The sequence below is a fragment of the Barbus barbus genome (genome assembly GCF_936440315.1).
Source record: "Barbus barbus genome assembly, chromosome: 17".
Taxonomy (NCBI): Eukaryota; Metazoa; Chordata; class Actinopteri; order Cypriniformes; family Cyprinidae; genus Barbus; species Barbus barbus.
The window spans coordinates 22,192,600-22,210,801 of record NC_136745.1 but is presented as its reverse complement, the minus strand read 5'-3'; the positions used below and the strand labels follow the sequence as shown (position 1 = coordinate 22,210,801).

Sequence of the window (18,202 nt, the reverse complement as noted above, 5' to 3'; positions counted from 1 at the left end):
TAGTCTAATCAGAGAACAATACAATACTGTTTAAGAGCTCAGCTAGTATGGTTGCAGTTAGACATGGGTAGCTTAAATCCACGTTTAAAATTTTTGTGAACCAGTTCTACAGTTAGACAATTCAGATGCAAAAAAGGAGGACAGAATTTTGATTATGTAATGACTTGGATTGTCTGCATCTACAACAAACAAAAGGTTTACTCTAATTGGTTGCATGGCGAGATTTGTGTCACCATATGAAACTAACAGTAAAGGTACTAATAGTATGTACACTTTACATACTAATATGTTTAATTTAGCTGTGAATAAGATACAAATATGTAGCTTTTGTACATTATGGTACAGCCCCAGTGACAGCTTTGTATCTTTTCTATGTACTTGCTTAATATATAATGGATACTCCACAGTATACACTGTATGCTGCCTACTGTTCTTTAAAAAAAATAGCATTAAACATTTAGAGCAACAATAAAAGTAGGCCTATATTGTTGTCACATGACATAATTATGTTGCATGTGTGGAGGTGACCAATTATAATATTAAAAAAAATAATAATTATGAATAATTTAATGAAAATACAGTATATTTAAAAATAATAATAATTGAGTAAAAATGTCTTATCTTTTAGAAGTAAATGACTAAATAATGAATCGTGAAAAAGATGTTAAAAATTGATGTTGTGATCAGTTCAGGTTCCTTTGGAACACTGGAAATGAAAGGTCATACATATTGTATTGTGTTTATTTTAATATTGTGTTGCCTTATTTCAACCTATATAATCTGTTTTATTTTGTCAGAAAAAGGCAAAAATAAAAAAACACTTCTTGTTTTCTCTTTCAGCTCATTACCCCTCATGCCATTCGTGTTCAGACTCCTCCAAGACACATTCCCGGGGTTGTGGAGGTCACTTTGTCCTACAAGTCAAAGCAGTTCTGCAAAGGTACACCAGGCAGATTTATCTACACAGGTAAGAATAACATTAAGCACCCTTAGCTGTACTCAGCCAGCTGCGTACAACCATCATGTCTTATTCCTTTTCAACTGTTCTTGATTTCTCGTCGGTCTGGGTTGAGTAAGTCACCCAGTGTTTCCTGTAGCGAGAAACCTATGTCATAGATGAATCCTACCTATTTCCTGAGCACACAGCTTAATGCGAACGGCTGTGCCTCGAACTCCAGGAAGATCCTGCAGCCTGCACAGATAAGGGAAATGTAGGACTTATCTTATAGAGGAAAAAGAGGTCACCTGTGATATCTGCTGGCTTCAAAATTAGTTTACTGTACAGTCTACATATTCGGAGTTCAGCCAACGAGAAGTAATTAACTTCAGACTTCCAGAAGTAAGGGAAGCGCATTATGGAAGTGTATGATGGAATCTAATGGTAAAACAACGTGAAAACGGTGGAGGAAAAGGTGAAGAGTTTGTTCGCTGATCTTGCAGCTTTTTTTAGTTTAAATTTAGAGTTTGCAGTCAAAGTACAAGCACAGCTTTTCTGAAGAGCGTTAAAACGCTGAAGGGAGCAATGTTAAAGGCCTGTCTCATCAATAGGTTTAAACAGTGCACAGCTGTGGGTATTGTTGGCTCAGTAGGTGTCTATGTATATGCCTGTGCATTCGTGGGTGTAAATGAGTATGCTCGTTGGGTTTATAGCGCTGGACTTGGCTTCTTTTCATGGCCTATTCAGCGAGCGCATGGGGAGGAGTGGAGGGAGGGATTTAGATGTTCGCACACAAGCATACAAACACACGTACAGCCACACACCCTCCAAAACAGAAGGCAGATGGTCACCCCGTTTTATGGCTGCACTTCTAGATGTGCCCCTTTTGCTAAAGCTTCAAGCTTAATAACCATCAAGAATGTTTTTGATTAAATGTGCCGTTTTAATGCACACAGCACTCAAACTCAGTTTGAAACTCAATGCTGTTAATGACAAGAGACCAAACGCAGAGCTGTCGGTCACCACACACATTAAAATGGCGCCCAGCCCTCAGGTTGGCCGCACCGTGCAATTCTCCTCAGTTTGAAGCATTTTGGGCCGTCTCTCTTCCTCTTGTCCCCCTGTCCCAGCTACTGCAGTGGGACATCAGCCTGTGTGTGTCTTTCTCTCCTGGCTCCAGTTGGCACCTGTGCCTTGCTCAGTTGCCAGTGGGTACTAATCATAGAGTATTGGCAAAGCTATGTGGCAGCTGGCAATGGAATTACACATGGGGCATCTGGCACCTCTAATCAACTTCTGTCAGGCAGAGGAGATGGAGACCTAATTAAATCAATGGTGCACTGATGCTGCCTCGCTCAAACACCACACAGCCATGCGGAAAGGCTGAGCCATACCTGGAGAACATCCCTTATAGCCATAGTGGAGAGAAAAAAACAATCCTTTCAGGGAAAAGAAAACTAATTTCATTGTGCTTTTTACTTTGAATACATGGTTCTCACAAGTATATATGTACCATGTGCCTGATTTTAGAGTATTGTCTTTATGAGTAAATTATGATGCTGATTATATTTGATACCGTTCCGTCTGCAGTGATGGAGCTGTATTTTGGCTTTGACTTCACTCTAATTATGAATCCAGCAGCCACCCAGTAAATGGATTACTCAAAGGCCTCTCATTTCAGAAGTCTCAGATTCTCTAGGATTCTTGGCACACACTCGTGTGAACTGTGCCTCTGGCTGGCCAACAGTTTGTAGTTAAGGGGATAGTTAGCCTAAAAATGAAAATTCTGTCATCATTTACTCACCATTATATCGTTCCAAACACGTATGACTTTCACTCTTCTGTGGAAAATGGGATGGGTGTTTTTTCCATGCAACTACAATAAAAAGGGTCTAAGCTCAAAGAATCAAAAGCACTATAAATTGTGTGTCTGTGTCTGTGTTTGTCTGTCATACTGTGTTACAAGTAGATACAGAGATAGACACGACTACCTGGTGAATTTCAAACAACAAATTCAACAACTTTAACACTAGGATGTGATTAACGACAGGAGGCTACCTGTGTTAGGATTCATCTGACAGAAATTTGGTCTAAAACTGCACAAGATAACTGTCACGCCGGGACAGCAACAGCGTTCACTACTCAGTACTCTGGAGAAGCCATAACACAGCACGAGCTCACCCTGGAGAGACTTTTGCTGGGGGGTTTTGATACCTTTTGCAACAGTACCTATAGTAATAAGTATGCAACACATAAAAAAACTGCGGAACATGACACCAAATAAGTTTTCAGTAAATAGTAACTTAAATTTTGGTCTTTTTCTCACATAAAGATATCATATTTAAGGTATGAAGCTTGACAGCTCCAGTCCCCATTCATTGAATTCAACTGAATGGAAAAATGACCACTAGATTTTTTTTTGGCCACTATGGAAGAAAGAAAACAATACGGTTTGGAAATGATGGAATAAAGTCATATATTGGAGAGAAATTAACTGAAATATTAATTTATGTGTGGTACAGTAGCCATCATTTCCCATCACACCAGGCATGTTTTTGCATTGCTGGAATGCTAAAGTTAAGGCCTTTTCACAAACCCAAGCTTTAACGAGGAAGACCCAGTCAAAGTGATGTCACCCACAGTTACTGGGCCTCTGCAATTAAACATCCAGAAGCTCTCTGCAATTATATTTATCATCAGAAACAATTAAACACTCACCGTCTGGGACATTACCCATCGTGCATGGCACTCCGCAGATAAGAGGGATGAATCATTCCTCCCTACTTTCTCTCTCTCACCCTCCCTTTCAATTCATCTGCAACAAATGCATTTCCATGTTTGGTTGTGTATTACTTCTCACCAGATTGCCATGTTTGCATCATTCGTCAAAGGGGTTTTACGTCTGTTTTTGAGGGAAAGAGGCAGAGTTATAATGCTATCTGCCAGTGAGAGTATGTGAAGCCCTGTGCGGCCGATAGATTGGAGGTGTTGATGAATCACTTGAAATGTTCAGCAGGCAATTCGTTGCTGTTCAGTATGCAGGCCAGTGCGCTGAACAGCACCCATCAGGCCTGATATTAAAAGACTCTGCTCCATCACATTAGAGGGAGCTCTCTACGCCTGCCCAATGATTAAGTCTATGGGAGGCATTTGTCACTTTAGTTGAGTAAAAGCCAGACGTCACATCATACATGCATTCACCCTCTCTTTTAATGCAAATACATGGACGTTGGGGTCCAAAAGTGTGAGACCACAAGGAAAAATCTGATTGATACGAAATTATATCAGCTTAACAATTTTAGTTAAAAGTTAGCTTGGGTTGATGCTCATAATGTTTTAATATTTGCTTTGCTCATCCTTTTGTTTTAATGCACTTAAGATGGACTCCTTTGTGTAAAACCCGATGATCATGTTATCCAGCATTATTTTATGAATGATCAACTTGCGCTTGCAAACACAAACATGTTTTTTTTTTCATTAATGGCCTAGAAATATTTCATATTTGTTTTAGATTGTTCATACTATATGTTTTACATTGTTGCTCTTTTAATGATTCAAAATCCTAAATGATATTTTTAAAAGAACACTTTTCTATTTTGATTTTAAAAAGTAATTTATTTCCGTAATGGCAATGCTAAATTTTCAGTTGCCTCTCTTCATTCTATTTTGCTGATGCGGTGCTCAAGATGGTGTTCAACATTTCTTGTTATAATTAATGTTAAAACTGTTGTGTTGCTTAATTTTTTTTTTCCTTTTTTCGTGGAAACCATGGTACATTTTTTCAGTATTCTTTGGATATAAAGTTCAAAAGAACAGCCTTTATATTAAATATATATTTTAATGTAGCATTATAAATGTCATTGCTGTCACTTTTAATAAATTGAATGCATTCCTGCTGGCTATAATAATGAATAAATAAATAAATATTACTCACCCCAAACCTTTAAACGTAAATGTAAATAATAATCTCTTCATGGTCTCAGACTTTTGGACCCCAATGTAAATGTAAATCCTTTATGCATTCATAGTCACCAACTTATTTTTTCCCAAGCACTAGATTTGACGGAGGCTTTCTTCTTGAGTGGGTTGAGTGATCGTTCGATTTTGATAATGAGTCTCTTTAATTCTATTGACAAATGGGGTCACACTGGGTGATCAATGATAACCGTTCCAATTAAATTGCTAAACCTCTGCATGGTTGAGATTGTAGCCATAAAGATATAGAGCAATTGGTTTGCTCAACAGCGGGGCGTCTTCAGTGGGCCATTTCACACAGATGTCTCTGTCTTTTAGAAGCTGCTGCTCATGATCAAGAAAAACAAGTCATCCATTTTACGGCCACAGGTTCCAAGATTTTTTTCTCCCCCCATGTCTTAAAGTGATGCCTTATTTAGCTTGTCGGATTTTCCAAATAAACGCAATCACTGGGTTTATGGAAAAATGGATAAAAATGAGATTGTAAGGTATTGATCCCGTCGTGGGGAGGGCTGAGGAAAAACAGGCCTCATCTATATAGGGAGAGAAATGAAGCAATAATTCAGGCAGGCATCGAACACCCTGCCACTGAGCCTATCGATTCCTATCCACAGCATATGAGATCACACCTGAATGAAAGAGAGCTCTGGGGAAAACAGAGAGAGAGAGCGAGTGTAAAACGGAGTCTGCCATTCCCTAACATGTACAGAACATTACCACCCTGACATTAACAGCTCTGTACAAAGCCCACAAGTGCCTGTTAAAAGGTTCTGCTAAAGACCAATTACCCAGCATGCCTTTCTGCTTCGTCAGTCAGGGATACTGTTCTAGCCCTGCAGGTCTTTGTGTGGTCAGCTGATTCAATTTACCACCAGCAGCTCAGCTCAAACATCTGGTCTCAAAAACAGGAAAGCCACAAATACCGTGTTCTTGCCAGTCTAAAAACTGCCGCCCACATTCTGCCCTCGGGCTTCTGTGCGAGATATTAAGTGTGGGATTTTTTGGTGAAGGTATTTTAAAACGCACTGTTTTGACTAGCTCCATCTGCTTTTGACAGCACTCATAGTATTGTCTTTTAGCAGTGGCTCGTTCCCCTCCTCTCCTCTCCTCTCTTCACCCCCGCGGGCCTGTAGTTATTATTGTGAAATATGAAGCGATCCGGCTGTGCCTTCATGAAATTTCAATGAGCATTGATCTGTGTGATTGCGAGGAATCCTTCAAGCAGTGGTTGTTGTTCATTTATTTATTTATTGCTGATATGTTTTACTCGTTTTGATCCCATCTTCTGGAGAAAAAGGAGAGCTGTCGTTTGTTAATGTATTTGTAGCTTTCCTTTTTTGGAAAATCGGCTAGGTTCCTTGATAGTTTTTTTTTGTTCGCGAGGCAGAACGTTCAATTTGTGCCTCCAGGAGCTCCGTTTAGATCTATAACGGCCCTATATTTGCCTATATCGATTATATTCATTAAACGTAAAGAGATGGCATGGTATACGGCAGATGTTTTGCTCTTTTCATTATTGATTTTGTATATTTTATTTCAGCTCATGACATCACACAACATTTTCATTCTCCTTCGCGTATGAAATTAGAGAGCTGCAATGAATCCGTGATGACATGAAACCGACTCTATCATATATGTTGGTTGCTGGCCGGTGTTATTTCTGTCATGAAACCGTTCCCTGAGCCCAGAAAGAAATGGAAGCCGCAGCTTGCGAGTTTCTGGAACTGTAAAAGTAAAGAAGTGCATGGACAGTTGAAAGGTGTTTCTCTATAAATATACAGGTCTGCTGTGCATGGTTTGGTAAACAACGTTACACACCAAGTAGGACATAGAGGCTCCGGAAATGAAGAAGCTCATGGGATTTTACGTCCCTATCTGGTGTAAGTGTATCTCTCAAAATACACTGTTTTATTCGAACTTTCTGACAAAGTTCACTCCATGACCCAGCACAGGAGGTGCTTTTTTTAACTGTGTGGTATCAAGGGTTTGGGTTTGTTTTTGCGGTAACTTATATACCGTCACCGGTCAATGTCAATTTGATTTGTGACATATACCAGAATTGCACTGACTCGTGTTCACGAAATGTTTGCATCACTGTTTTCAGTGGGCGTTCAGTGGCTATATAAAATTAGCTGCACTAACTGTTCAGTACACAGTCTCTTTCCCAGCAAGTGTGCATTATCGAGTCGGCTGGTGAGAGGATTGTACAGTATGTGAAAATCAATAGCAATTAAGGAGAGTAAACATGTGCAGATGTCTGTAAGTGTTGCGGAGTACAGTTTAGCCTGAGATCTGGCCCATCCATCTCTGTATCAGCACATTAACTCAACACCCTCCTCAGAGGTGCTTTGCATCACGGCCCGTGCCTCATTATGCTAGCACATGGGTCCACTTGAAAGAGGCATACTTTAAATGTTCCCTGTCTAGACCCTCACAAAAGTTCTGCTCCAGCAGCCATTGTTCACTCCTAAATGAGTTTAGTGGTGATTTCCTCAAGACCATCTCTTTTACAGCTTTTATTACATGTGTTTTCTTGAAGATAAATTATATAAAAGGAGATTGAAGCTCTGCTAATAAATGTTTCAGGCCTTGGTCCATGCCTCACAAATCATTAATTCTTGTTATTATTTGAATAATAAAAAAAGGTTTTCATAATCTCTCATTTACATGCAATATCTTCATCTTCCATTGAAACCACTCTTCTGATGATGTTACTATTTAGTCAGAGAAAAATATTATTAACCAGTTATCACTTTTCAAATTTATTCAAATCCTGTTGGACACAATCAAGCCATGGCATGCATTGTTTCTGGCTAAATAATATTTTATGTTTTTGTAGATTTTACACTATTGCTTGGGGTCAGTAAGATTGATCTTTTAGAAATAAATTAATACTTTTATTTAGCAAGAATGAATTGATGAATGAAAGCGAATGTTACAAAAGATTTCTATATGTTAAAATAGAACATTTATTTGAAGTTGTAATAATATTTCACAACATTATGTACTGCATTGTTGAGAAATTTCTTTCCAAAAAAAAAAATCCTACCAACCCCAGACTTTTGAATGGTATTTTTGTTTCACCCAGAAATACATCAGATTACAGTAGTTAAATGTGTTGCGAATATTGCGTCATTTTTTCTTCAAGCCACAAAAGCTGGTGGCTGTCCAGACCATGCAGCTACAGCTTTCTCTTTACATAGTTCATTCAACCCACGCTCTTTTACTCTTCCATTCACTCTCTCCTCTACCACCATGTCAGACCTGCTGTAATAGTGCACAACACAATCTTTCATTCAGCCTCCATCTATTCCTTTGCCATTACGATATCCTGCAATCTCCATTCATGCTCCACTCGGGCCACTTCTGCGCTCTGCACCGGTCCACACTTCCATATCCCTGTGTCCAAACCACCAACAGACCTGATTACAGGAAGTCTATTTAGATATGATGTATTGTCAGCCATGGGGCGGCTTCGAATCATTCTGTCACATTCGACTGTTTTTGTTGTTCTTTCCTTCGCCGATAGCTGTGGTCTGTTCTCCATCATGCTCCGGGATTGTTTTAACTGTTTTTTTTCTCGTCTTGCTCTTTAAATAAACAGCCAGTCAATCACAGTGCAGCGTGAGCGACTGTGCATCCAGGCGGTCATTGCGGCTGAGAGAGTCGAGGTTAATGCCGCCTCTCAATCAGCGAGTCGTTGAGCCCTGCTGTGTCTCGCCACATGAGGTCTGCTGTTATTAGCCAATGTCAACTGCTTTTTAATGAAGTTACGGCTTATTGTAAAAGTAAACATGACATAGAGTTGGTTGGGGTGCAGACTGGCTTTTCACAAACAACTTCTTTCTTTTCAATGCGTGTTTCAGGCTTCATTTCAAAACCAGATACTGGACCAGCATTTGCATGTTCTCATAAAGCTGTAGATCCCACCTGCCATTGGATGTTGTATCAAGAGGCATCGATGTACAGTCAGAGCTTCCCCTGTTCACCGGTGGAGGAGGGCCAGGCTGGGCACAGCTTGTGTTCTGGGCTCCAGGGGTCTGGTTCTGTCTGGGCCCTTGGCCATCTGAATCCACTCCACTGCACTCAGAGGCTGCACACAGTCTGTCCTCTCAGCTGTGGAGCTGATGGGAGCTGGGTGAGCTCCCTCAGGAAATGTCCAGGTTGCGGCCTACAGGGCAAACAGAAGGGAGGCCGGAAGAGAGAGAGAGAGGCTGTTACACTTCTGTTTTTTTCTTTATCTTTTACCCCCGTCTTCAGCAGGACAATTAACTGAGGGCCAGAGGACTCCAATCCTCAATTGCTATTTTTTTTTTTGCTGCTCCTCCTCTGTTCTGTTTGAGATTTGATGCTTCAGGCAAAAGAAAGGCGGTCAGTCTTTCGAAAGAGAATAAGAGAGGGGGAAAGTGCGTGTGAAGAGTGAACAACTGTTAGGGGTACTCTTGGGTATCTTATGTAACATACCCAAATCATTTTATTATAGTATATGAGTATTAAAGTGAGATTATTTGATAAATGTTTAGAAAATGTAAAATATATATATATATATATATATATTTTATGCACCAGCTTAAATCCAGTATAAAGGGGCTCCAAAATTGATTTAGACACTTAGACAAAATATATGAATATTAAACCAAGCCATTTATTTTAAAATTGGAATAGCACACTTTTCAAAGACAAACATAAAAAAAAATGGCTGTTTGTTAGGTTTTTAAATAATTAAAACAATGGATACACAATTTAGAATAAATATAAAAAGTATTTTGACACTTGTCAAATGCTAATTATTTTGAAACTCAACTATTTTGAAACTCGGCTAATGTTAGTGAATCGATGAACTCTATTGTGATAGGACACCGGTGTGAACCTCTGTCAGTACATCCACTAAGAATCACCGTAAAGTGATGTTAGAGAAAGAACAGTTGTGAGAAAAGTTTGAATTTGAAAAGTTAATTTGTTTGATGCTACTTGGTTCGATGTTTGTTATCTAATGCATTGAAATTCATACATTTTTAAGCATAGCTTAAATGTCTTAATACTTTAGGGACCACTTTTCTGTATGCTACATATCAAATATGGAATATCTCTGCTGACGTATATCTCTCTGTATATCTCTTACTCGCTCTCAGTGAAGCACAGAAGGGCTCTGTGTGAATGTGCCCCTGAGGGCTGGAGTTTAGCACCACAACAGATAAACACACAAACAAGCTCAGTGGGCCAGTGCTGGAGAAAGACCCATTGTCTCAGTGTGAAAGTCCAGCTCAATCCAGGGAGGTTAGAAAAACATTGGACCAAGCACCATGTGGTCCACCCGTGCAGGATGTTTGGCCCTATCACGCAGATCGGGTTCCTTTTTCAATATTATCTTATTGCTTTGTCCTCAGCGAGCATTCGTGAAGCTGTCTGTGGGCCTCTGAGGAGTGGGAGGTGCCGCTTTACAGAAATGAAAACTTTAATTGAATTATTTGCTCATAACGGAGGTCTATAGATTTGTTTTGCAGATTACTGGTGCTTATGTATACAAAACAGAAGAGGGAGTAGAAATCTGAATTATTTGTTATTGGAGTTTAAGGACACAGCAAATTTAAAAAGGTGCCTTTTAGTTCTGTGTTGATCTTAATCTTGCTTATAGATGAAATTATCTGGCTGCTTCTGGTTATCATAAGATCTGCTCAAGTCTTTGTTAACCATTGATTTAAATAATATTTTGCTGATGTGTGATATTAGCTGTATGTGTGTTTATGTTTAAAGGAATATTCTTTTTTTTTATTTTCTTTTTTTTAACAACTGTTTATTGAACTTCACTCAGCAGCCGTACAAATCCAGAACCCACCCCCCGGTAGACCCCCAAAAAATACAAATAAAATAAAATAAATATATAAAATAAATAATAATAATAAAAATATATGAATTAATATCAATAGATAAACAAATAACAACAAAATAACTTCTACAAAGACTTTAGAAAAGAAGACACAACATTAAAAGCTGAATGCCAAGAATTAACAGTTGTCACATTAGATCCATGTATACGAGAAGTAGAGAGTTCCATTGAGATAATATCCAACAAATACACAGTCCAGGTTCATCTGTCCATTGTGTGAGGAGGATTCCAACCATTGAGCAGCAATTTTTTTGCTGCTGTAAGAACAGCTAACGGTAAAGATCTTTGTTGGACGGACAAGGTGAAGTCCCAAAAGTCATTCATGAAAAAAAGCGCGGAGTCAAACATATCTCAGTATACAACAAATATGATAGGTCCAGTGAGTCCAAAAAGGTGAGAGAGAGGGGCACTCCCAAAAAACGTGCAAAAACGTGCCTAAAACTCTTTGGGAACAGAGATTACACTTAGGAGAAGACGACAGATTCATATAAAAATGTTTCATTGGAGTCAAATAAACCCTATGCAGCAATTTCCAATGAATCATTTGGTGATTAGGGTTTTTAGAAGACAATTTAAACATACCCCATAACTGATCGGAAAATAAAACATGCACATCCTCATTAAGATCCTTAGCCCAAACAGTAGTAATATATAAAGGTTTGTATGAATGCTCAAGAAGAAAGAAATAGATGACTGAAGCAGAGGAGGGAGATTCCTCAGAAGGAAGGATTAGTTTACACAAAGGGTGAACAGGCAGTTAAGAGTCCCAAGGCACCCCATATGCCCGTAGGGCCGATCTAATACGCAAATACATAAAAAAGGAGGTGCCTGGCAGATTATATTGAGTTTTAAGATTCTGGAAGGATTTTAAATCACTATCATCATAGATATCTCCCAGAGTGTTTACTTTACTATGAGTCCATTGCAGACAATGAAATGACAGTGTGACAAAAGAGTACAGCGTGACAAAAGGTTATTATTGTGGAAAATAGGCGAATGCCTATGCCATTTTGTAGCTAGTTGTAAACGTCTTTCAACATCCCTCCATGTGGAGAGGAGGTGGGGTACAATGGGACCAAACCGAGATTTACACTGCCTAAGCAGAACTACCGAAAAAACAAGATGCAACTTTCTTTTGTTCTCTCATCTCCACTGTAAGAAGATCCAGTTTAGAGCATAGCGACTGAACAACTGACATGTGAGAAGCGAACTCGTTCCGCATCGCCTTCAACTCGGTTCTTAGAATGTCCTCAAAGTGTGTAACAGTGTTCGCCATCTTGTCCTTCATAACGCTCGTGGTCGGTGGCTTGGATTTCTTCTTAATCGTAGAAGCCGATGGAAACAACTCCTGCTGTTTACGACTGCATGCCATCAGGTAAAGCACCACCAATGAATAAAACAAAACGAAAAAATCTGCAAAAAGAGGCCAAACGTCTAGCTCTACTCGAGTGCGACTAGGTTCATGAGCACGTCACGTGACTCCTTTTAAAGGAATATTCTGAGTTCAGTCCAATTCAAGCTTAATAAACATTATGTGTTCACCATATAATGTTGATTGCAACAAATAATAATTTCAACTTGTCAATTCTTTGGTATTACTATTATTATTAATAATAATTTAATTTGTAAAATTCTTATTTAATTATTAATTATTAAATAATTAATAAATTATTATTATTTATTGAATATATATATATATATATATATATATATATATATATATATATATATATATATATATATATATATATATATATATATATATATAAAGCAGGAACATACAAACAGACAAAAATAAATGTTAAGTGTTTTTTTCCCCCTCTACATTAAAATCATGTTAACATGCATATTATTTTACATTTATTGTAGCTGTACCATTGAAACCGTGAGTATATTAACATTTACTTCCATTGCAAGTATTTTTGATTTTTTTTTTTAAGGAAAAGAAAGGACATGTGGAAATAAATTTTTCTGGTAATCAACATATATTTCTGCCAATACTATCTCTAGAGCTGAGCTTGCTCTGAACCTGGAATATTTTGCCTGACAAACAAGCACAAAGTTACATTGCTGTTAAACTGTAGCATTTGCAATGCAGTTGAATGTGTCACAGGTCTCATTGCTCACAAACGGTTTTTGAAGCTTTCCATGAAGGTTGTGCCATTGCACCGACTGCAAAATTAGACAGGATCCATTCACAAAAACTCCTCAAGTGTTGTTTTATTCATAAAGTGGTGCCTTGTGGTTGCAAACTGCTAAAGCATATTGGGAATTGATACAGATATTTTGGCAGCTAGTGAGGAAACATAGTATTTGATACTTTAGTTATCATTTTGTTGATTTTTGCTTTTGTGTTTTTTGGAACCGTATTGAGGTCTGAAGGAAATGACACTTATGTTTTATATACATTTCTTTGTAATGGTAATTGCCGATGGGTGTTGAATTTCTCTGCGGTAACATGGTTGAATTTTCTCTTTCCTGCAGCACTGAATGAACCCACTATTGACTACGGTTTCCAGCGGCTACAGAAGGTGATCCCTAGACACCCAGGCGACCCTGAGCGCTTACCAAAGGTCAGTTCTCTAACGTGACGTAACTATTGTGCTTTCTTTATTTTAACGTAAACATGAAGTCAATATTGACCCTATTTAATTTTTTATTGTGAACAGTTCGTTGGTGCTTTATTCCAAAGATTATCCTTTCAAACAACTTTTTGTTTTCTGCTGATGTCAATTAAGCCACACAGGCTACTGGATAATGTTAACTGATACCCAAATAACTATTTAGACACTGTTTGGCTCAAACCTGGTATGTAAAAAATAAGAAATCCCAAAGAATAATTCCCATCCAGATATTTTCTCATTGAATATTATGTTTCACTCATCACATTATAGAATACAAATGGGTTTCAGTGTTGACTTTAATTTCTCTTCTTCGCTTTTATTTTCAAAGAGCAATTACTAGCATAAACACTCAGCCTTAGCTGAAACATGTTCTAGTTATATGAACCATTCATTACAGACTCCTTCAGTTCAGAGATTATATACTGTATATTCAATCCCACACAGTTGTGTTTGGTATTCTCATGAAAGGAGCCCAGTTGTGGACCCAGTTGGGTGTTTATTTCTCTCTCCATGCACGCTTCTTAAAGAGAGGCAGGCCAAGTAAATGGATCCTTTGGGAGGGATAAATAAACATTACTTGATCTTGTTGTGCGTGTCCTATACCCCAGAGCCCCGCTCCAGCAGCACCACTTAATAGTGTAAAAAAAAAAAAAGGGAGTAATTATGACTGGCTGGGCCTGCTCATGCTCAGGACTGACCTTGTGCTGTTAGCAGCCCTCTGTATCAAAGCTGGGCCATCAGTATTCACGGCCCATGAGCCACCTCCCAATCCATAACACCTTAAAAACATCAAATTAGACCAGGGGGTCAGCGAATGTGGCGTCAAACCAAAGCCAATCTACAGGAATCAGGCAAATGTCGAGTTGGTGGCCAAGTAGTTACAGTGGGCTGCTAGTCTCATGTGACCTGCAGCACACAGCACTGTTAGTATGATTGACATACTATTATAGTTTTATAGTTACACTTTAATATAAGGACCAATTCTCACTATTAGCTCGTTGTTTATTAGTGTGCCTGTTATTAACATATTGGCTGTTTATTAGTACTTATAAAGCACATATTCTGCATGACCATATTTTACATCCCTAATCCTACCTCATACCTAAACTTAACAACTACCTTACTAACTTGCAATAAGCAGCAAATTAGGAGCATCAAATAAATAAAAAATATTGTCTTGGCAACTAGTTGAAATAAAAAGTTTTTTTTGTTGTTTTTTAATGACTATAATAACCCTGGCACACAGTCTGTTTTTTGTTTTGTTTTGTTTTTGTTTCTCTCTCCTTTTCACTGAGGCACACAGTTTAGTGATTTAGTAGAGTGTTTGACAGGAAGTGATATCATAGTTGTGCCTTTGTGATGTCAACATTTAACATTTTGCAGGCACACTAAATGGGTCACTGCACAGATTGGGTGTTGTGGGCACTGCACTGTTATTTTCAACTAGTCAGGCAAGGTTTAAAAAATATGCTACCAATCAAATGTGTGCATTCTCCCCATTCTTTATTATTATTATTATTATCATCCACATTTGATCTACTTAATAATGAAATAATCAAAACTGTGAAAGCTTTTCATTTACCATCCACTTGGGGAAAAAATCTGAACTATTTTCTAAAACAAACTGAGAATCATCTAGGCATAATTCATATCTGACTACAACTAACAAATTATAAAATAAAATATTGTTATTTTTAAAATGTATGAATTTTTCACTGCAAACTCCTTTTTGAGTTTTTAGATCATGAAAACATTAAGTCAAGTATGTCCGAACTTTTGACTTGTAGTGTGTAGTGATATTATTTTCTAAATGTTATCTGTAGCTTAAGAAATAAACATGTCATGAACAATTTTCCATTTAATTTTTATCTTGATGTAGGTTTTATCCAACATTAGGAGATTGCACATTCAGGCTTTCCCATATAGCAGTTCTTATCCTTCCTCTATCTCTCTATTTCTTCTTTCATTCTCTTCCCTCATTCCCTCACTCATCCCTCGTGTTAGTGTCCATTCCCCAGCTGGAGGGGAGAGGACAGATCTTCTGTCTCCTGTCAATGGGGCTAAAGAGGGCAACAGTGTTTGATCTCAGTCCCTAATGAAACACATGGACATTGTCTGAATACCTTCCTCTGCAGTCCCACAGTCTGAACCCTGTGCTACCACACACACACACATGCTCGCAAACACACACTCACCCTCCATCGTGTACTGGAGCACTGTGCTGACCCACTAAAGGGCCCAGCAGACAAGTGTTGCTACCCGTCCCTCCTTACGCTGATAGGGACTATTACATTACTGGCTCAATGATGTCACTGATGAAGATATAAATATCCCTTTATAATGACAGATACATATATATATATATATATATATATATATTATATATATACATGAAAATATAAATTGCTTGACATTTAAAAGAGCATATGGAAAGTTCCCACGGTCATCTGCATCTTACATTTTCTAATTGTGATTTCCATTTCCAAATTCATTAAATTCATTCAACTTATTTCATTGCTTAGAAATGGCCTTTTTTAGTGTAAGCTCCATGAAATTATTGTTAAAAATCAACATGCCATAGGAATCAATTGGTCAAAATATTCGGGAACCCTGTTTTTGTCATTTGCTTTTCAGCTTCTCTGCAGAAAGAAGAAAAGTTAAATGCGCCCCATGATGATTATTTTTCTCTGTCTGCCATATTGTAAAAGTCTGGTAATTTTCATTGAAAATGGGGCAACATGTTGCTCACATATGCTCTCTGTGGTCTTAACCTTGGCTTGATTTAGACTAATTTTCCTGGGCTGATGATGAAGCTGAATGCATTAGGTGGGTCATGGTCGGGGTCACTTGTCACATCTTTCCCACTGTTTTCAGCGTAAGGGAGGTAGATCTGAATACATTCGTGGCCACACTCCCCAGAGAGCCTGCTTAACGGCCGCCCTTATTTTTAACCGATTCTTTACCTTTTAATGAATAGTGTGGGATGACCCTCAAGTGAGCAGCCTCACTCTATTAGAGGTGCTGAATAAAACAGGTAGACAAAACTACTCGGTGAGACAGCTTCAGGGTCAGGTATAGGGGAAGTCCCTGAGGAAGCAGTTAGATGCTTGTTTGGTTATATAAGGAGACTGAAGGACATGCCCATTTTTTCAACAAGCCCACTTAAAAAACAAAATGACATATTAAGTCTTGTTTTCAGAGAAATCTAACCAAATTAATTGAGGTTTATGCTTAGAAGAAAAAAAATTCAATCGGTTAAGAAAAATAGCCATCTTTAAAAGAAAAAAAAAAATGGAGTATAATTTTTTATGTTTACCCTATTTGCATTTTTCTTTTTTCCCCTTTAAACCCTTACTAAATTTAGTTATATTTGTCTAAATACAAACCTTAATGTCATAGGTATTTTGCTTCCTGAAATTTTACCTATTTTTACTTACTGTATACTGTATATGATTTGTGTGTGTGTATATGTGTAATGCATTCTACATTGGGATTACAAAAAATCATTACAAACTTTGAAGCAAATAAAAAAAGTATTTCAAATTTAGAGTTGTGCTTAATGTAGTTTATGAGGGAAAGAACTACTATCCAGTAAAGCACTGAAAATTAAGTGGTAAATTATGTAATTATGAAATAACAGAAACCACAATATAAAATTGACTTATAATCAATGATTATATGTACAAAATACAATATATTTGAAGTTTTTGTTACAAAATACAGTACATTATTCACAGTGCTTCACGAGAGTGGGACCAGGATATGCTGAGCTCTTTCAGTGTTTTTCATTTATGATATATATATATATATATATATATATATATATATATATATATATATATATATATATATATATATATATATATATATATATTCACATTGGTTTCAAGTTGGACCTTTAGTCTTGATTTCTTGGAGGATTATGGGTAGTGTAGTAGAAATCACACTGACTTTTGGCCAGAAGCATATGCTATCACTTAACAGCCCTGAAGCTCGTGGTAGGTCTTTCCAGACAGATTTACATTTTTCCGTATGAAAAAAAAGAATGAATGACTGATGAATAGAAAATGACTTTTTACCCTCAAATGTTGCCCTTTATAGTATGCACATGTCAAGAATAGAGCCAACACATAGGTATTCATTGTATGCCAATCTAATGTTTATCTTCAGAGAATGCAGATCACATGGAAAACAATAGCCCAATACGTTCAACAACACACAAACATGTACACCTTTAGTCTTGGGCCTTGACAGGTTGGCATTGAGAGAGACAGAGAAAAAAAGGAACAGAGGGAGAGAGAGAGAGCGAGAGAGAGAGCAGGGTGATCCATCATGGTGAAGTCAGCTGTCCGGTGCTGCCTTCTCACAGGTCAGCCGATCGAAGGCACCACAGCCCTCACTTTATTACTACTCGCCCAACAATAATTGAGTCACCACAAGGGGGAAGAGGCAGCCAAGGCTGCATGAGGAAAGAGGGTGTAGAGGTAGTGAACATGGGAAGGGTAACCTAGACATGTCCAGCCGGTTGTCGAGACAAGGCTGGTGTTAGCAAATGGATTTTACCCTGATTTCCTCAAGTACTAGAGTCTCTACGCATCTTTCCCTTTCTGTCTTGCCCTCCCTATTTCTGTCCCTCCTCCTCTCATTCGAACACTCTCAGCAAGATATTAACAGCGTCGGCTACTGCGCCCAGCCACTCATTTCAGCACTATTGATTTTTCCCTTTATTGAGGCAATAACAGTTTGTTGACGGCACTTCTCTAAACTGCTGGACTCAAT

At 38.0% G+C, this 18,202-nt stretch overlaps 1 protein-coding gene across 2 annotated transcripts in view; it reads left to right on the top strand.

Annotated features, from left to right (window-relative positions):
* The window catches only part of ebf1a (EBF transcription factor 1a), a 134,201-nt gene that overhangs the window by 100,463 nt on the left and 15,536 nt on the right, over positions 1 to 18,202 (top strand). For both annotated transcript variants that reach the window (XM_079439188.1, XM_079439187.1), the window contains exons 10-11: positions 841 to 967; positions 13,284 to 13,372. In XM_079439188.1, the coding sequence (XP_079295314.1) occupies positions 841 to 967; positions 13,284 to 13,372 (216 nt within the window). The remainder of the gene's footprint in view (positions 1 to 840; positions 968 to 13,283; positions 13,373 to 18,202) is intronic.